The sequence below is a fragment of the Anomalospiza imberbis genome, chromosome 12 (genome assembly GCF_031753505.1).
Source record: "Anomalospiza imberbis isolate Cuckoo-Finch-1a 21T00152 chromosome 12, ASM3175350v1, whole genome shotgun sequence".
Classification (NCBI taxonomy): domain Eukaryota; kingdom Metazoa; phylum Chordata; class Aves; order Passeriformes; family Viduidae; genus Anomalospiza; species Anomalospiza imberbis.
The window spans coordinates 8,440,504-8,461,717 of NC_089692.1; the positions used below are offsets into that span (position 1 = coordinate 8,440,504).

At 44.5% G+C, this 21,214-nt stretch overlaps 1 protein-coding gene across 6 annotated transcripts in view; it reads right to left on the reverse strand.

Moving 5' to 3' along the window:
* The window catches only part of ZNF423 (zinc finger protein 423), a 265,551-nt gene that overhangs the window by 139,464 nt on the left and 104,873 nt on the right, over positions 1-21,214 (reverse strand). For 4 of the 6 annotated variants that reach the window (XR_011003353.1, XM_068202661.1, XM_068202658.1 and 1 more), the window contains 2 exons: positions 19,248-19,448; positions 15,295-15,375 (listed from right to left, as the gene is read on the reverse strand). Coding sequence is in view for 5 of the 6 variants with exons in the window: in XM_068202658.1 (XP_068058759.1) it covers positions 15,295-15,375; positions 19,248-19,448 (282 nt within the window). In the remaining variant the exon portion in view is untranslated. Of the gene's footprint in view, positions 1-15,294; positions 15,376-19,247; positions 19,449-19,553; positions 19,670-21,214 lie in introns of those variants that run through there. The other 2 variants (XM_068202660.1, XM_068202659.1) reach the window with 2 other exon arrangements.

Below are 21,214 nucleotides of genomic sequence, written 5' to 3' on the forward strand. Positions count from 1 at the left end.
TGAATCAGTTTTGGAAATCTAATGCTGAGAAGGAAAGAGTCAACTACGCACACAGTCATACAAATTAAATAAAGAATAACTAATTATAAAATACAGTTTTCTACCCAAAGATGTCAAGATCATAACAAAGAGTCAATGTCCACCACATGCCAATCCTGATCTCTTTTTCAAAACCAGGTAAACTGAGGCCCGCTACACGTGAGAGGCTGAGAGGCGTTCCCAGGCTCGTGCACAGGCTCACTGACTGCTTACAGCAGTACCCTCCTGGAGCCTTTGGGCTGGGCAACATTGCCAATCCACCACCTCACTGAACAGCTATTTTTTCCTAAATAACTCAGTATTCAACACAGGGTCATGAAGCATCACCCTGCACACTGAGGTCTCCATCATCATCTCAAGGTCTGTGCATCACCAGCTGCCATACCAGCTCAAAGGTGCACAGCCTCTGTCCTCACTGCCTCTCTGTGAGCATTTCTTTCTCAGGGGGAGGCTTAAAGCAAGGGTGGGAAATTGAAGAATTAAACCACAGCCTTTCAGAAATCTTTTTTCTTGCTGTCATAAAATTATATTTTTATTTTGTGCAAAAATGGTAAAATAACTGGGAATGACCAAAGTGTCAGCAGTGCACCAGTAGCCATTCCAGGTGTTATTACAGATCCAGCCTGGGGCACAGAGGGAGGATTGTGTCCCACACCAGGACAGCCCTGCTGCATCACAAAGGGCATCTGCAATGAGCTTTGCCTATGTCCAAAACAGTTGCAATTTAGTTTGTGATTGCAGTGAAGTCCCAGCAGCCAAGGAACCAACGCAGACTGTTCAGCCCTGCTGCAGGGGACCCTGGATGGTGACCTGGGGATCTCCACGAGCCAAGGAGCACAAGGCAGCACCCTCCCTGTGCCATTACCTGCTGGCTCAGACACACTCACACCCTGCAGGGCCACCTCAGACTGCACTGCTGCTGTCTCCCAAACACCAGCTTCTCAGGCTGGCTGGGAGACTGGAGCAGCACACTCAGTTCTGTTAACATGTACTGCTGTCATGAATTCAGAGCCAGCCAACTGAAACATTAATGACCTGGTAAACTACAGAAGGAACCAACTCACAGTGAGGTCTGCAGCACAATTGCTTGACTGTTTGGGATGATGAACACCCATAATTCCTCAAGATTCCAGCAGGAGGTGAGAGCTTTTGCACTTTTGTAATTCAAGTATATCATTAAGAATAAAAGTATAGCAAGATATAAATCCCCAAATACAGCAGTCCAAATAGTGAAAAATATGAAAGAAATATGCTATAGTAGGAGAAAGTCAGTAGCTGCAAAAATCATACAAAAAGAGTATTCAGATGAGCTACTACACTACCTGTAATTCTTAGAAGTACTGCAGAGGTAACTTGCCACACCAATTCCACCACAGACACCACCAACACTTCCAGCTGAAAAACCACCTCAGCTTTTCTGAAAGGTTTTCTAAGAAATCCTTTTTTCTCCTTTAGCAAGCCATGACTCATTGCCCTCTATAGCACAGACAGCAGACAGCTACCAGATACAGAACCTTAAGTGCCAGAAAATGCTCCACTAGCTCACAGAGAGCGTTTCAAGTGGAAGCTTCAAAACGGCCTCCAGAACCACACTCATGTTCAAAGGAGGTGCTCGAGAACACGGCTGTGTGAAATTTGGCAATACAGATTCACTGGCAGGAACATGGAGGTTAGTTTTGGCTCACAGGAGATCCTCCACCCTGTAGTTTGCTTTGAACAGTTTTAATGAAAAACTCAAAGTGAGATTCAGCTGTAACCATCAGTTTTTATCTAAGGTTGGTTGAAAGCAAAAATAAATTCTGTTTCGGTATTCATAAGGTTGGAGGGGGTATGTATTTCTCTTTAGAAGAGACTTTGTATTTTAATTATCTTTGGAAGAGAAGGTAGCTGGGAGACCTATAATTCTCTCTCACATATGCATGTAGGCAACTAAAACAGCAATGTGGTAGAGGAGGGGGTGACTTAGTATGTACACCATACACTGTACAAGTACAACTGTAGCACTAGGTAGCAGACAAGCCAGTCCACTTTACTACTTCCAGAAGAAAAGTTAGCCACTCCTCCCACCTATTTGCAGCAGCATAGCAAGAAAATGCTGCTCTCTTCAGTCTGAATAGAAATTTATCTCAGACAAAAAAATCTAAAGATGCCTCCAGCAGTGCTGAGGCCCAAATCATTATAGTTTTGCCTCTTGTATTGTGGAAAATCTCAAGCCTCAACACACAAATGGAAGGTGAATGAGGTAAATCACAGGATGTCTTATTCTGACATGTGACAAGAGGAAGGAGAGAGAAAACCCACTTGGGCATGGGGAGTAGGAATACAAGATAAGCAGGACAGCCAGCCTCCCCTTGATAAACATGCAAGTGAGCTGCTTGCCCCTCCAGGATCTCCAAACACTTTAAAGGTAAGAGGTAGTTACAGGCCACTAGAATATTTTCCACCCAGAAGACCTTTGATTTAAAGGGAGGGTCCCCCACACCCTAAAAAACAAAGAATATCTTGCTAACTCAGACCATCAACATTTACTTCAAGTTTTCTGCTCCCTGTAAAACCAGAGAACACATACTTAGCTTTACTCTTCCACAGACTACACTGAAAATGTCAGAAAACAGGACAAGCTAGCTTATAAATAATTGCAAAGCCCCTCCTGAAAAGGGCTGAGAGGGAGGTAGGATGAAAGCTTCCAGCCAGGAAAGCTGTGACTGCCAAGGAGCAGAACAGAATAAGGACAAGGACAGTGTGTGATATCCCAGCTCCATCTGTACACAGAAATGAAAGGCATTGAGGAAAATATCAGTGTGGCTTATGGCAGGCATTCCCAGGTGTGGGGAAATCCTCGGGGGAAAAGCACCATCAACAGAAAATACAGCAGACCTTATAAGAGACAGCTGACGTGGCAGATCCTACAAAAGCTTGTCTGCAGTATCTGAGCGTCTTTTGTTCCCTAGCCCCATTCTTTCACCTGGCAGCTCACAGATTAAAAGACCTGAGAGATGTTCCTGTCACAGAAGACTTTTCCTCAAAAGGCTCCTAAAAGGAGGAGGGACCAGGGTAATACAGGGTCCACTACAGGGGATGCGTGGCAGTGGAAGCTTTACCCTTCTAATAACAACTCCCCTACTTTTCTGGAATTTCTCCCTAACCCTATCCCCTCGCTACCTACAGAGTGGTAACAAAGCCAACATTGTCCATCAAGTCTCAATCTGAAGTGACTCAATTATTCTCAGGAGCTTTGTGTTCATTTTTTCAGCCTGGCATCCTAAGAAAACAAGGTTTATGTCATCATACTGCCTGTCATATGTCTTAACTGTTTGTCCCTTCCTATTAACTTTTGAATCACACTGTACTGCAGATACAGGGCTATGAGAGAAATTGAGTTTCTCTAAGATCAGCGAACCTGCTTTGATTGGGCAGGGCAGAGACCCCAGTTCATGTCTCTGCTGAGAGAAAGGCTAAGAGCAGAGTCAGCACTTATCCCTGCTCTTGGGCCTGTCCCAGGCAATCAGCACACGTGTGTCACTCCGCCAGACAGCACCGCTCATCCTGCTTCTTGTCCTGCTGGTAAGCAGAGGATGGGAAGGGGGGATGAGAGTGCTCTGTGGGGAATGGGGTCGGGTGGAGGGCTGAGCTGGACTTCAGTGGAGAAACACATCATCACAAGTCTGGCCTCATACTCAAGAAAACTTATTTTCTTTGCCAAATTGCCTGTAACTTCATGACACATCATCAAGGACAAATGACAATATTTATCAAGTACTCGCTGAATCCAGAATGCAGCTACATACAAAAGAGCAACCAGTTAGAGAATTCATCCATTAGATTTGTTGCAGCAACTTTTTCTTTCTTTTTGCCTAAGCAATGGAAAAGTCATGTTGAAGTCAATTTATTTCCTAATGTCACCACTTTCTAGGTCTGCACAATTAATGCAGGGTTTCTTGAAACAAGTAGAAAGCGTGTGATGAATCAAATGTGAGCACTCGGGAAACAGCACTCCCACAAGACCGCAAGGCTTGGCTCTGGAGTCAGTTTGTGACATTGGTTACAAGCAGCTATACACCCCAAGTGTGCTCTGCAGAGGCATTTCTCTGTATCTACTGACCAAACGATCCATTTTTAAGGAAAAGTGAAGAACAAAAAAAAAGGCTCTTTTTTGCTGTAGCACCACATGGTAAATTTCATTAGTCCCGTCCCAACTGCTTCTAGTGACAGTGGAGTGTTTGTCTGAATTTTTAACAGATGTTTCTGAGTACTCTTGTCCACTTCTCTCTCCCGAGGATTTCTGCAGTGGGATAGCTCTAGATAGTAATACAAGCAATGCTCGTAAGAGGCTCTGGGGATAAATCTGTAGATGCTGCATCTAGGATGGGTGTGGGTATGGGTCCAAGCCTTATGAAACTTTGTAAATATTCTCTGAAGAATAGCAAGCTGGACTGACCCTGCCTGCAGATGTTTCTGAGCTTACCAGCCCCACAGCAAAAAGCAAGACAGCTTACAGATAACTGCAACACTCCTGAAACAGCCCAAGAGCGAGACTTCAACTGAAATTTATAAAAGCAGGGTTATACTGGAGCAGAACAGAATAATGCAAAGGATGATATGTGATGGTGTAACACAATTTCAATTCAAAATACCAAAGGTGCTTCAAAGGGGACCAGTTGGGGCTCAGGCAGAATTTCCCAGATGTCAGGTTGCCCTTGGGAACAAGCACACTGAATTCGCTTGACAGGTGTGAAAGTACACAGAAGTCAGTCGGAACACAAATTCCTTTAAAAAAATAAAATCTTTCATTTTTAAAGAAAGTGAGCATCTTGCACTAACCCCTGGCAAGGAGGCAGTGACGTCTGCCTCAGTTTGTACACAGCCTGAAACAATCAGCTAAAGCGTGCTCATGGCTGCTAGTTTGCATTATCGAAATGGAACCAGAGCTATTTAATTCTGAAATGAAATCTATTAAAGCTATTGTCAGTGTTTCACAGCAGCTGAAACTGTTTTTTTAAAAGGTCAGTCTACCAGCTAGAGAGTGAAAACAAGCAAGGCGGCCGTGCCAGCCCTTCAGACGCGGCTGCATCCTGCAGTCGGGTTTTGCGTTCCCTTAAATGTCGGGCAAGGAGCAGCAGCGAGGTCTCAGCGGAGCCCGCCTGCCCTGGCAGCCGGGGGGACAGGGGACAGGGGACAGGGGACAGTCAGAGGAGGCTCCGGTCCTGCGGGGACACGCGCGGGGAGCGGGAGCCGCGCGGGGAGCACGCAGGGGCCCCCGCGCTGCCCCCGCCGCAGCGCGCTGCACCCACGCCTTGCCGGGAGAGAAAGGGATGCCTGGAGAGGACATCACTTTTTTGTTCAACCCATTCAGCTTTGTGGCCGCTGTGTCATTCACAACAATACCACAGCCCTCCCCCACCCCCAGAAAACCCGTAAAACCCCAAGCTAAGAACCATTTCCCCCACAAACAGCATAGCAGAGCCCCAAACGCCCCCACAGCAAGCACAGGCCTAGCATTTGCTGTCATCTTCTGTACTGGCATTTCTGTTAGCCCCTTTTGTACGATCATTTGACTCGATTTCAAAATTCCTCATTCTGAAAAACACTTGTTAAATATTGGCCCTGACTGCTGCAAGAAGTGATAGCTTGGTAGTCATAATCCACAAGATATATTTAGCCTCACAAACTCATCATCAATGGATCTTGAAAGCATTGTAGCCAACCGACTGGAAACCACATGCAATACAAACACATAATAGAACTTTTAATGTGCAAAGAGACTAAACAAAAAGATCCTTGACCTTCTTGCTTTCCCTTGCATACCATTATCCCCAGTGAGACAGCAAATGGAATGACGTGGAGAGCGACAGCTACCAACAAGCAACTTTGGAAGCCAATTTCTACAGTAGTTAAGCAGTTAATGACGTTAATCAGAATGATAACTTATTAAATTCTATATTTATGCAAATAGCATTTTGGCATATCGCACGGAGACCTGAGTAGCAGAGCTTGCCAGGGAAAGGTCCCAACATCTTTTCTGTTTACCATTTTGGGGTTTTTAATACCATGTAAAAGCATCTGCGATGGTCAGTACATCAGATAAACCACACAAATAAAATGCTACAGTCACAAATTAATATCCATTATTCCAAATAGATTAATGAACAAATTGTTGAATTCTTAACCTTTATGAAGCAGAGATTCATCTCTGCAGCCACATCCAATCTCTGCCATTATCTTTTTAACAAGATGACTTTTCTTATAGACCTTCCTGAAACAAGCAACAATTATTGAACAAAGAAAATAACAGGTAGCCCTCCCTGTCTCCATCCTACAGTAGCTAGGGAATACATGGCACAAAAATATAAAGTAACAGAGTAGTTTATGACTGACATGAAATGACATTTTCTGTGTGTAATGAGATGAATCAGAAAAAATGCAGTTCAGGGTAGGCAGAATTTACAGTAATCTTAGTTTTGTAAAACCAGTGTGGAAATCTTACTGCTTACCAAGAGAAATAGCTGGGAACTCCTTGGTTCTGGGTAGCATTTAAATTCAACAAGGATGGAAGAAGCAGGGGATTGGATGAACAGCTATGAATTGCACTTTTAATTGCTTTCAAGATGTCAAAAAGAACATCAAGATGTGCTTATGCATTTAGTTTCCCCTTTCCTTGATTCTGTTGTTTAGTAGAATTAAATTCTGCACAGATTTTACACATTCATTCAGTTCCTTCTCTATCTTCAGTAAAATTAGGTGGGCACCACTTCTAAAAGATGTTGTGCAAAATGAGTAATTCACGAGTTGAAATTGTACCTCTGTTTGGAAAATCGATAATATTGCTTATACACAAGCCCTAATTGTTGATTTATTTATGTAAATATCTTGGTATTTGGGTACCTTTTCTTTGTGCAAACCTTGCAACACAATGTTCAAATATCTCTAGAAAATATAATTGCCTTTTTTCTCCCCTTTGGGTACAAATTTCTGTGTTTTAAATGAATGTGCAGGTTTCCTGTTGCAGCATGAAGCCTTCATTTCAAAACACCAACTAACTCTAGGTTTAATTAAAACAGAATGTTTTATATCACAACACCTTTTTTTTTTCAGCACATATCCTCTTTACCTTAATGTGACTGCTGCCTATTAAGAGAAGAATAATTTTTTAAAATTATATTAATGAAATAATTCAAAGTTTTGCAGCAACTCACTTTATAGAGGGAACTTATGCAAGCACTGAAGCCTTTCCAGAGAAAACAGGATTCTCCACACCTCCCTCTGGCTTTTCTCCCTACTGAATGCCGTGGCCTTCACTCAACCAAAGGAAATGAAAGACAGACTGAGACAACAGCATCACGTGGGTGAAGGTCAGATTGATTTTCAGCTGTGTGGTGCTGTTTTATCACCCTCAGGACAAAAGTTAAGCCCTTCATTGTTTTTCATGTCTGCTTTAACAGAGCAACTTTTTTTTTCCCTGAAATTTTGGTTAGGGTCCATACCACTGGACTTATCAAGGATAGCCTAATTTAAAACATTTGTGAAGATCTTCCATCCTCACAGTTAAATCCAGAACAGCCCACACGCCACAAAATTTCCATGCGTTTCCTCTACTCCCTGTGTACAAACAGTGGCTCCTTCAAACTACGGAGGTTTCTGCAGTGACATTTGCTGACAGCAAAAGCAGAGTGGAATGCAGCTGCTGGCTGGTTGCAATGATCCTGGGCACAGGAGAAGAGCAGTTGCTATCTCAAAAGGGGCAAGTTCACAAATTGTTTTTTCTCCCCATCCTCCCTTCATTTCCTCTCCTCTCTGCTCAGAGAGGCCAAGCTCTGCGAGAGCTGAGCCTCCTGCCTGTCACTCGGCAATCTGGACGTGCACAGCCAATTACTGTGGCAGCTTCTGGAAAAACAGGGACTTTTGCTAACTCTGATTGCACTTTTTCCAACTCCAATCCTACTTACAAAATCACTCTCCCCTAACTTGCTGTTAAGAATTGGCTTTCCTCATTTCTCTTCCAACTGAGAGAGACCCTCCCCAAAGTAATGATGTTATTTTCAATAGTCAATTTTATCTAGTCATGTCTTCAGTACTGAACTGATTAACCTAAAATGAGGCATTTTGTACATCACAGATACGTATATGCATACCTAGTTACTGAGAGAAAGCATCTTCCCTCCCATTTCCAGTTCTCTGGCAGACAAAAAACTCACTATTCTCTCATTTAAGCTATGAAACAAGAAAATCCTACTCAGTTTCATTTCCTTTTGTTTTAAATGTTGCGTTGAATTTGTCTTATTTTGTGAGAAGAGTGCAACAGCATCATGACTGCCTCCTAAAGATAACAGTCTATCCTCCATAAGAAGCAAGAAATATTATCTGCTTTATTTGCATGTACCAGAGGCCCCGGTCCAAATCAAACCCAGTTACACTCAATACCATTGAAACTCCTTGGAATACAGTTCCTACATGAAACAGCTCTTGTAAAACAAACCATGAGAAATGTCTGTGAGAGAAGAAGGAGTTGTTATGGACTGTAAGGTGACATCAAGCAGCTATCCAGGTTGGATCTGGATGCAGTCTGAATGCAAATTAAATAATTTCCTCGGTTTTGTGAACAAAGATTTGACTAGCACATGTCTTTAGTTCATCTGAACCTAGCTGGGTCTGCCTCAGAAGCAGCACATGGAGCAGTGTGATTTCTCCCAGCACCCGAGGAGATCTGCCAGTCCCCAAAGGATGGCTTAAGGAAGGCTCTGCACGTGCACAGAGCTCCAAGGAAGAGCCAGCTCTGGACAATGGACAAGACAGCAACTGCAGCTGAGAGTCAAAGAGAAACTCAGTAACTCAGCAAGGTGTCACTTAAATGGATAAACTGTGAATGACTCTTTCATGAGGGACTGGGAAAGGGTCAATACCAGCACAGCAACAGAGAGAAGGCTGCTGGGAACAAGATGCAAAATGGGACAGTCCAGAAAGGAGCAAGAAGGAAAAAGCCTTTGAGGAGGGACCACAGGGACACATGCACAGGCAACAGGGAGAGGAAAGGGCAGAGAGTGGCCAGCCCAAGCACACAGCCAGAACGCACAAAAGCACAATCCCAAATGGTGCAGATACAGACCCCAACCTAAGCACTACCATAAATAACTGTCCTAGATGCATGTTGGATTTTTGGCTGGTTTGAGCTTGGTTGGTTGCTATGGTTGACTGATGAAGATTGAATAATGTACTTCAAACCTGCATACACTACTCTTGGAATCCAGTAAATTACTTCTATTCAGTTTTGCTTGAAGAAAATAAACACAGGTGTGTGTATTTATATTTCTGTAGAATGCGAGTTCATAAAGGAAATTTACTCTGCTTCTGTCTTTCCAGATTTTCTAATGAATAATTAGTAGATGTAGATTTCTAAAATGACCATTTAGTATAAATTATATCAAATCTCATTTATTTTAAGAGATACCATTAAGTACGAAGTCTGCATGAGTGAACTGAGTTCACTGTAGAGGAAATGACTGGGAATTATGTTCAAAAATCTATTCAAATGTTTAATGTAAGAGATTCCCTGGAGAAAAGCAATGGGCTTCTTCAGCCTTTCCTTATGTCCTCCTCAGCAAGTATAACAGTAATTGAGTAGCAACAAAAAGAGGAGCCAAAAAGTCTTTCATCATTATGGCTGAGAACAATTTTCAAGGAAGCCCAAGGAAGAGATGGACCCACACGCCAAAAAAATGATGCTTCCAAGAGGAAGTTCACTCCCACCATTACTGATGTCACCAGCAACAAAACCCACCTGGATTAAAGACTTTGGCTGTTCAACCAATTTCATGCATGTCATTAGGCAAATCAGTGCAGCCACAGTAATTTTCATCCAAAATAATTCAGGCTGTTAATGGGGAAGGTCTTGAAATCTCCCCCAAATGCTGACCTCTCGTTCCCCTCATGTTGACATAAAGCTTGTGCAGCTCCATAGGGCACCAGATCTGGGAACTGCACAGACTAAAAATCAATCCCTTTAATTGCCAGCAATGTCTACTCCCAAAGACAACACAAACCTTTTACCAGCATAAGGCAGGAGATAGAAGGGAGGAAGGAAGCAGTCCAGTAGCAGTCAAAACTTAAGCCAAATTAGAATGACAAGTTTTTAATTTCATGATGATAAAAGTAACAATTTATAGGAAGGGCAAAAATTTTTAGGAAGGGGTTGCAAGAACGTTTAAAGATTACAAAGTGCTTGAATGCCCTAAAATGTATTTAGCATGAACAGACCAAGTGTCTTGGAAATGCCAAATCAATTTTTCATTAGTTAAGACAATGAAAACAGATTGTAATAAGCAAGCTGTTTGAATAACATTACCTATATTTAATATATGTAATTTACTTAAATTTCTACTGAGTATATTTCCAACAAGTTTAAATTGAATATGAAATTATAACATTTACCCTACTATTAAAAGCACCTCTTAAAATTACTTACACGAAACAGCATTCAAAATGTACACACTTGCTGCCAAAGCTTTGAAGAAAGTCAGAAGCTGCTTGGACCTCTGATGGAGGTCCTCTGAAGTGCAAGCCCAGCTTGGAGAGCAACAGCCTCTCCAGCAGGTGCAGAGAAAATATTTCCCTTATTCAGTTTATTTGAGCGGTTCAATCCGATACGCAGTTTGTTGAGAACAGAGGAACCGCTTGGCAGATGATCCCTAGCTTGCTTCTTGCCAGCCTACAGCAAAGGAAGGCATGAGACGCCCACGGACCACACAGGCACCCGGCTGAGGTTGTCCCAGGAGGACGCGTACCTGGGTGGGCGCCCGCTGCTCCCAGGGGCGCGTGCTGCCGGCGGCCCCGGGAGCCCACGCCGCCCTCCCGCCGGCCGGCACTCCAGGCAGGCCGAGCCCGTGCTCCTGCACCCAGGGGCCATGCAGAGATGCTCCAGCAGGCGCTCCCAAAGCCAGCCAGCTGAAGAGGACCAACCCATGCTGGCACGTTTCCCTAAAGCCAGCCGGCACCAGGGGGTGGAGGCTGCTTTCTGGCTTCCCCAAGCCTGGAGCACAGTTAATAACATGCCAGCTGTATCTGCAGACAAGCCAAGTTTAATGAGGCTACAACAAAAGCATTCAAATATGCACTACAGAACTTCTGTGGGGATTTTTTCTAGAGCTTGTTTTTAAAAAATGAAAGATAGGAATTCTCGACAATGTTTGTACACACACTTCCTTAGTTTTTAATTGATTTTGTTTTAATTATATGCTGCAAATTCAAAGAAATCAACATTAGAAAGACTTGTTTAATCCCACTACTTCCAACAGCAAAATTATGCTGTGTGATGAGTGCTTGAAATGCACTGCTGGTTGCTTTTTTCTTAATAAACATTGAAGTCTTAATTGTTTTTCCCCTACACGGCCAGACACCATCTTTCTGTCTGCCAGGTCTTCACACTAGGACAAGTCCTCGCCTCCTGCTTGGGAGCCAGGACAGACACACCAGCATGACCACATCTCTGGCACAAGTGATGGAGGAGATAGCTGACCCCCTCACTCTCCCACCAGCCATGCCTCATGACATCCCTCTCTCCTACTCTGGGCCAAGGTACATGAGCTATCAGTAAGAGGACTGCAAACAGGGACTTAGAGATGGGAGGGAGCAACAAAAGAAGCCTGCTCAGGCATGAGGGGATGGAGAAGGTGGGAAAGGGGCAATTGCTCACTGTCTCTCCTTCATCAGAAGAACCAGAGTATCAACTGAAAGCAGGTGACAAAAATGAAGTGAACAAAAGGTGATGCTTTTCCCCAGTGTAACTGAACTCTGGATTCCCACCACAGGAAAAGCAAACTGCACTTCAAAATGGAAATTCATGGAAGATTGAATAATTTAAATAAAAAGCACCACAAAGCGCTTAGATAAGTTTGTTGACAGCTAGGAAAACATTCTGGGGAAACAGCATGATGGGACCATCAGGCTGGCAGAGTACAGCCATCCTTATATGAAGAGTACTTATGCAATTGTCTGCGATGGGATAGGGGAAGAAAGCAGGAAAAAACCCCAAACTCTCAGTTCGTCTCTTTTTCACTGCTTACATGTGCAGTCCGAAGATCTCAGTGGCTCTGAATCTGCCATGGCTGTTGATATGGCCATCAGTTTTGTCCCTCAACAACCCACAGGAAGGCATTGCATGCCCTTCAGCAGTGTCCTAGCCAGAAATAATCCATGCTCTTGTCCATCTGAGACAGGACAACCCCAGCACATCCTCCATTCTGCTCTCTAAGGCTTTATTAAAGGCCACTTTGTAACAAGCACATATCTATTGTAGTCTCCAGGCGATCTTCACTGCAGTTCTGAATTCAGTTTCATATACTGGGTTTTGTCTACAACCCTCTGAATGCTGGGACCTGTTTATGGCAAACAGGGATCCTCCTTCCTGTAGGCACAGCTGCTCTTGTGGCTCTCACCAGGCTCCAGCCTGGGAAGGAACTCTTTCCACTGAAACCCCTCCCTCCCCTTTTTTTTTTTTTTAAATAAAATCCATTCATTATTTTCTTAGATTTCTGTATGCTGAGAAACAAACCTGCCCTATGTAGACCCCCACAATCCTCCCTCTGCTGTACCATGGCAAGGGGTTACCCTTGCAAACAGAAATCTGAAGCAAGAGAAGGGGAGGTGGAGCTCCAGCACCCCAGAATTGCTGCGTGAGGCCTGAGCTGGTGCAGGGGGACCTGGGCAGGCTCCAGCTCCCAAACGCAGCTCCTGCTGCACACAGGAGCTCCATGGCCAGCACCCAGCACAGCTCTTGCTTCACAGCATTTGGGGTGCTTGGGTCTCTGTGCTTCTCTCTGTTGTGGTGCAGCAAAGGAGAAGAGACCGGCTTCTCAGCCAGCCAGGGGCAACCTTTCAAGATCTCCAAAGGACACGTTTCCTTTAAGAGGCCTCATTTGAAACATGCACCCACTTTCTCTTTTATCCATTTCCATGCATACCTGTGCTTATTTTGCAGACTACTTTTTGAACTAGATAAAAGCAGATAAAAGAACTCAATTAAAGTGGTAAGAATTAAACAGTCCCTTGCCAATACAAGCAGGCTAACTTGTCATCCTCAGCTCCACACTGGGCCATATGTTTAAAAATGACAAGGAAAATGGTCTTCCTGTGTGAAAAACATATGCTGCTCGAGGAAAGACATCATCATTGCTAAGAAATTTTGTGCAGCCTCAGAATGCACAGACTCAGAATGCACATCAGTGACTGCTGGCTATGTGGGAGCTCAGAACGGGGTGGGCAGAGCTCATTACCTCCCTCCTGCCAGGGGTTTTGGTAACATGCAACCAAGCCGGCCGCAGCCGCGCTGGCAGCGCTCCTATCTGCACACGCAGTGCCTGGTGCTGCCTCCCTCGGCACCATCCCCGGGGGGGCCGGCACAAAGGTGGCCGTGGCGATTTGCAGGGGATGGCGCCCGGCGCACTGGCACGCTCTTATCAGCGAGCACACTGCCCAGCCCGGCGCGCCGGCCCCGCGGATCTGCCGCGGGCTGCCCGCGGATCGGCCCCGCTCGGGGACACCCTCCGTGAGGCCGCACAGAGCCCCCCAGCTGCGCGTTTACGGCGAGCGGGCATTGTTTGAAATTCGCATGTCCCCCCACCATAAATCCTTACAGGCACTGGCGTGCCTGCAAAATCCAGGAGAGACAGAGCGAGAAGTGCTGAGGCTCAGCCCCACTGACACCTCGCCGTGCCGAGGGGCTGAGCGCAGGGTCGCACACCCGGGGTTCTCACCTACCTTTGCCTGTGGATGACCCTCCGATCCGACGGGTAAGCAGCGCTGTTAGGGAGCACAACACTTGGCACAACTTTGTCAGACACACGCGGTACACGACACCGAAGCACATTTGCCACGTGCGGGGGCAGAGCCAGCGCTGGTGCCTCAGCACACACTGCACGGGATGCGCTGCAAAACCCCGGCATGGCCAGAGGTGCTGCAGGCCCTGCTTGACATGAGATCTGCAGCTGTGCTTCTGCTTGTCTTCAGATCCCCATTCAGATGTGGCAATGTGCTTTATGTTCTACAGGATAAATACGTATTTCACTGAGCACCTGCACAGCAAGCCAGTCAGCACAGCTCCTTATCAGCACACTGATTTTCTGGCACGTGCAAGCAGAAGTCCTTGAAAAAGCCTCTTTCCAGGCTGGGAACCTCCAGGTAAACTCAAACATCACCTGTGTGATGACAGGTGTCAGAGGAGCCAGACCCCAGAGCACCCTGCCACGTGTACCCCTGCAACAATGTGGGGTTTCAGAGCTCTCAGCACGGAGGGCACAAATACTGACTGCAGGGAGATGCGCAGCACCTGGGCACGGTGGCCAAGGCGGCTGCCGAGCCCCGGGGAGCCCTGTGCTGTCCCTGCACCTGGAGAGGGGACATCTGTGACAAACTAAGGACACGAGCCTGCACTTGCAGCCCTTCAAGTGATTGACAATAAAAACACTGCCCCGGTGCCCATTTTCAGATCTGGACAGCACGAACTGAGGACTCCAGGGAAAATCCATGTTTTTACAGTTTGTGATATTACTGAGCTTTTCTGGTGCCAATATTAAAACACTGCTATGACCTCTGGAAAGAAGGGAAACTGCATTTCAGCACAACAACGCAGAAAAGAACAAAAAAAGGAAACTTGTTATTTTTTTAAGCTTGAAACACTAGTCAGGTTAAGAGAAAGGAGCAGAATTCTGGCAAGGACAAGAGCACTCAGACTGAACCACAACACAGTAATTAGGGCCAGTAGGTCATTAGACACACAGCTGTATAAACTAGGTGTATAATTAAGTTTCCACACTGCTTTTTCACAACTGTATTTCAGTTTCTTTTGTGGAGGACAATCAGTAATTCATTAATTTAAAGATGTAACAAAAGCAGCAGCAAAAAGAGAGAAAAATGACTGATTTGCCAATCAGGTGCAAAAAAAGATTACAATTTTGGGAAGGGCTAATTTTGGAAATGTATATAAGACATCTCTCTTTGTCAGTGGGAAGTAAAAAATGCCACCTGACAAAAACATTCATGAGACATTGTCACTTGTTGACAAGCTGCTGTATATGTGTTTCTGGATAAGCATCCCGCAAATAGGGTTGCATGGCAAATATAATTCTTGTAGCAGGTGAAATAAAAGAAAATGCAAAATTATACACTAGCATGAAACAGTTACAGTACCTCGTTTCAAACGTAAGCCTACAAGTTACAGGGCATTTAAAAGAAGCAACTGCAAGACTTTAATTATAAACTAGTTCCTACCGTACAGTAGTTTAGAAAAATCAGCTGCTTCCAAGCTGGCAATATCCATATATAGCTCTGCTGCTGTTTGAAACAGACAACCTGTAAAGTTATCAACAACAGAAGAGGACCTCATGAAATGCTCAGAGACCCAGCCAAAACCTACTTCTGTCCGCTTCACTGATGTGCTAATTTGCTTAAAAACCTCTACATTCACTTGAGAATCTGAAGAAGCAACTTTACCTGAGACTATTCTGACCCATGGGACGAAAAGGGTGGAGGAAGCAAAAAAAAAAAAAAAAAACAAAACAAACAAAAAAAAAAAAAACCACCACAATAAAATAATAAAATACTGCAGCTAAACCCAGATTAATGCAGGAGTAAACACACAAACCAAATGACAAAGCTTGTGACTTTTTAGCCACTTTTTGTCAGACAACAAACCACCTGGCACCAGCCACCAGACAGTGATCTATCACAGAATAATTTCTTGATGTAGGGAGCCTCTGGTGCTGTTTGTAGGACACAGTAAGTTGTAAATCCACATGTAGTTCTTTACTCTTGTCACTAACACTGTAAGATAGCATCATGCTACACTTACACTGTAACAGCGGCATGCAAAAACACATATTAAAAAGGCTGCACATCATGCCAATGGCAATTACTAAGCCCTCCCTAGTTTAGGGGATATGGGATACCAGTGAGTTTTAAAGCAATTTTAAAAGATTAACACATCCAGTGTATACACTAGGTGTTTTTATTTGTTCTCAGAGTATTTTTCAAGATGCTGCTGTTTAAGGAAACAGTTTAAGGCACTGTTTCCAGGACTGCACGTTTGTGGGGGCAAACTGGGAAACAGGGGAAGATATAACCAGTAAGGAAATGTGATGTTCTTTTGGTACAAGCTGCCCCCATTTAGGACCTTTTCAGATCCCTGTAGACACTGGGAACCTACAACCTGCAATCACAGACATCAGTCATGAGCAAAAGGTATAAAAGGCACCTAATTCTGTCAGAAAGAGAACATCTCTACTACACTGACATCAAAAGGAATGCCATGCACCTATGCTACCAGAGATGTCTAGATTTCATCAGTGTTTTGTCCTCAAAGAAACAAGTCTGAAATACATGAAAAAGCGAGGGGGGGGAATGGCTGTTTGTTACTTCCTTACATGTCAAAGCAGCTGCATTCAAACTGTATTATAACTTCAGCATGCTGTAATGAATTTCTAAGGGATTCCAGTGAAATAAATGGTTTATCCTGTTCTTTGGAGTGATCTCTTGTAATCCTGCAACACTCCTGAGCTACAATACCTCCCTAACTTCAGTGTCCCAAAGGAAGTCATTAGTTATGTTGTATTATCAGCCTGGTGATATTATCACTACAAATATTACCTGTATTGATCTGGAGCCATGTAGACATGACTGAAAGCCCTGCTTCAGATTAAGACATGAAAATCTAACTTGCCAAGAGGTCAGGCACTGCATTACACCCTCAGGTGTGTCAGGCAGGTATCACAGGGAAAAGGAATGCAGGGTAACTAAGGACACAGGCAAACAGCTCTTTTTGTAGGGTAAGATCTTTAAATACAACATCTTTCTAATGCAGTCTTAGATTTTCACCCAGGTGGTGCAAGTCTTTTTAGACGAACTGAACAAAGACATATTTTACATGCTTGCTTCAAAAATTCTCATGATTAGCAGACCATGTATCAAACTGGTATATCTAAAAGGGTTGTTTTTTCCTCAAGGTAAGGTATGTGAATATCAAGCAATATTCCAGATTGTCTTCATGGAAACATTCTCATTCCAAAATACATGAGTGCAATCTTCCTATTTACTTTAAATCACTTCAGGACACTAGATTAAACTAAATAGAAAACAGATACTCTAGCTCTGGAATAAGGATTATCCTCACATGGAGACAATTAGCACTTATTTCATGTACATGCAGATAGTTACATGGTGCCTTTTTGGGACAAAATGTCCTTGTAAATCATCCACACATGTGAAGACAATAAAAGAAGACAAAATTATGCTACCTGCAATCAAGAATAGCAATGGGAATACTAACAAATTATTTTGATATATTCCTAAATATATAATTTATTTTTCTTAGAGCATACTACACTGAGGATAAAAAAAGCCTGAGGTGTGAAAACACTGACTGAACTTACATGAATAAAATCTCTAGTTTGCTATGTTTTAATGCAGATTTGCCTCTGGAAAATAATTGCTCCTTTTCATAGCACTGCTGTCACCTGTCATAACCTTACATTCCTGCCCTGGCGTCCTCATCAGCAGTGCCCGCTGCCCTCTGCCAGTTGTGCCATTACAGCTGTTTGGGGACCACACAGGGAACCAGACTCGAGCAGACATTTGGGCTAAAGAGAGCCTCCTTTTGTGGGGCTCAGCCCCAGCACCGTAAGCAGCTGTCCCAGCACAAGTGAGGACAGCAGGCAGTGATGGAGCAGCAGCCACCCAGGGCATTTCTTCCTTGGAAAGGACCAGTGTCCCCATGGGCTGTGCAGTCTGCCTTCCAGTTTGGAAAACAAGGGGTTTTCTGAATAGAAAGTTACATGTTCTTGCTTACTCCCCTGCAGCAGAGTGCCATGTGCAGAAGTCTCAGGCCAGTGCTGTGGCTGTCAGCGGGCTGGGAAATTACCCTGCAAGAAGTGGCCTTTCGATTTTACGCACTTTCAAGTTTGCAGCCTGTGTAGGGCTTAAAGGAGAGTGCAGAGCAAGGAGCCCTGGGGGCAGGCTTAGGACTGCAAATCTAACTGCAAGCATGGGAAAAGCCCCAACATCCCTCTGTCCTTCCTCCCAGCAAGCAGATGGGAAGAGAAGGGAGTCCTCCCCTCTGCAAGCCAGAGCGAGACAAGGGAGGGTGCTCTTGAGGTGGAAGTCAGACCAAGCCAAAGCCTCCACCTGACCCTCCTTCCCTGGTGTATTTCATCCCCTGTATTTTTTCTTGGCTGATCATCATTTTACTTATGCCCAAAGAGGAGAGCAGAAAACATGCACTAATTACAATACAAATTAAGTGGCCAGGAGGAATATGCACTCAGGGGAAAGATGATGGGATACTGCTGCACCAGAGGAGAAACTAACCCTTCTGCCTTCTGCCAGCCTTGACCTACCCGTCTGCCATAACAGCAACTGCCTAAAAATAATTTAGATGAGGGTGGAGGAAGACATGATGGCAGAGTATTCAACTCTGGGAAGGTGAAAGATAAGAATCCCTGATTTAAATACATATGAACATGTTCTGCGCTCCCCCTCCTAAGATTTTATTTAATCTTTGGCAAAATCTGCAAAGCTTTTTCCTACCCCTGTAAATCGGCTTAGCGTGCTCGGCTGAGTACCTGCTGCTACCGCCGGCCATGCAGAGGCAGCCCTGGAAAAGCAAGGTATGTTGCAATTGTTCACACCAGTGCTCTGAGCTTGTTCTTACTTTACAGAAAGTAAAATCAAGATCAGCGTAGGCTGATGCCATCCTCACTTCCATAAAATTCAAAAGGCAATGTAATAATAACCTAGGGAGAATGCTGTATTTTTAGGGTGGGATTACAGAACTCGCACTATGAATTCTAATCTCAGGAATCATCAAGTTCTTTTAGGGGTTCAGAGGCCTTTTTTCCTGGGAGTTTTGCACACTTCAGTAATTTAACTTTTTTAATCTTCCTACATTTGGATAGAGAGGGAAAATACCTGCCTGAAACTTCTAGCATTAAAAAACCCCACAACATTTTTGTCTAACGTAATTACTGACATATTCCAATTGGAAAGCTGTTGCTTTTATTTTAATTTTATTAAAGGAGTGAACAAAGGCTACCCAAGGCACCACAATAAAATTACATTAACTGTAAAATTACATTATTAATTCTTTAATCTCACTTGAGGCCTCAAGCTGTTGCTATGTCCAATTACCCAGCTAACCACCTGTCAGAACTGTAAAGCTAGTTTAACATTACCTCCAGGACAGTTGTGTGCCCTGTGTTCAGTCAGGTCTGCCAGTGAATCGAAGTCCTGCTGACAGTTATCGCAGGTGTAAATTGACTCATCCTCCATGTCTTCATCTTCCTCATTTCTCTCTTCCTGGCTCGTCACACTGTTCCTCTCTTCCAGGGCCCGGCTGTCCTTTGCTTCGCTCTCCAGCTCTCCTCCCAGGCCACCTGCCAACAGCAAGAACATCCGCTAAGTTTGAAAGGTCTGAAAAATAAGAGCTTTAAGAAGGATGTTGCGCTTATTAAGATACATTTAATTACAGCCGCTCTCACATTATTCCCGACACCTTTCATTATATTAATGCGGTTTTTATATCATGTGGTGCAACAATTCTCAACTGTATTCTCTGCTGCTTAGTGCGAATCCTGCAAACACTCTCTCCTAATCTTCTCTGGTGGGTGTATAGCTGGAGCTTCTAACTCTGTCATATAAAGTTGTTAGTGTTTTATCACTTAACCAGATTCTTAAAGCTTTAAAAATTGGCAAGATTAATTACAGCCCGCAAAGAAAAGGCATGTGCTGAATTTTAATTCTCAGTGCTCTCCTCTTTCCCCCGCCCCCAAGCCCCAATATTAGTAACAACAAGCGAAAAAGATGCTCTAGCTGAATATCCCAAAGCACACATGTGCCCCAGGACATGAGAGGTCTTGCTGAACTAATGAGAGGCACTTGGTTGGGCAGATGAGCCTGACATTGTGCTGACCTAGCTGAGAGCAGATACAGTACATCTGACCTTCAGGTCTCTCCAATATTTTTTATCTTGGTCTGTGGCCAGAGTGTGGGCTAGCACATCTTTGCCACCCCCCCCCAAGTTTTTATCTGCATTTGTGCACAGGGAGACTGAGCTCTCTGACAGCTCCAGAAACTCCCTGAGCACCACAGGGCTGTGCAGGTGGCAGCTCCACACAGGGGGCAGCTGGCTCTCCACTGGCCATGGAGGGGTGCAGGACAGCTGCTCACTGCCCTCAGGACACCCTCAGTGGCCTTTGTGAGGGATAAGCTTGCAGCCACATCCTTCTGCCTCCAGGACACCCCCTTAGCCACTTGGACAGTCAGATGTGCCTGAAGCCAGTCCATGCAGCACTGCAGACAACCCTTGCCTGGGCTCTATGGAAAGGCCACAGAGCTGAAAATTCCCTTCTAAGTCCCTGCTGCCCTCTCAGCAGCAAAGCATCCATTAGGCACACTAGCCATGGTGGCCAGGCTTTGGTGACCAGCTGAAACAGAGCTGCCTCCACCTCTTCTGCACACAGGCTCCCCAACAGAGGTGATACAGCCCCAAGTGCTATACCTGCACTATTTCACTTGCCTCCACAAGCACTCTTGCTCTTAATACACCCTGTCAGTATGATAGGAACACTTGGGAAGTCATTCAGAAAGTGAAACAGAACCACAGACTCTGCCAGCAGAAGAAATCCTCGCACACTGGCTGACCCCAAAAGCCCAGGAGCTGCTCTCAGCCAGGTGGGAGGGAGATACCACCTTGGTTTGGGATGCATTTGGGTTTAAGCCATTAAGGAAGGACCAGCAAACAGAGAGATGAACTGTTTTTAAAATCAGATCAGCACCAAAAAGATTAAGGACAACCAATGCTGAGAACATGAAGAAAGCTGAAAATAAGATTTATTAAAGACGAAAACTGGTTACCACAAGCACTGCAATTTAGACACACACGGCTAGAGCTCTGCTACCACTATCCAGCCAGAGCACATTTCATACCATCTTCTGCTCTGCGCATGGTAACATAAATCAACTGGTGTAAAACACTCTGCAGCTTTCCATGGAGCACTCGTAACACAACGCACCCTTCCAATTGCAATGGAAATATTAAAAATCAGAGCCTGCATTGGTGTGTCACAGCCTCCCTCTTAGCAGTTAACTGATCTGCACATTTTCAGATTCTTTTACTGCTAAATTATACATACCTTTCTAC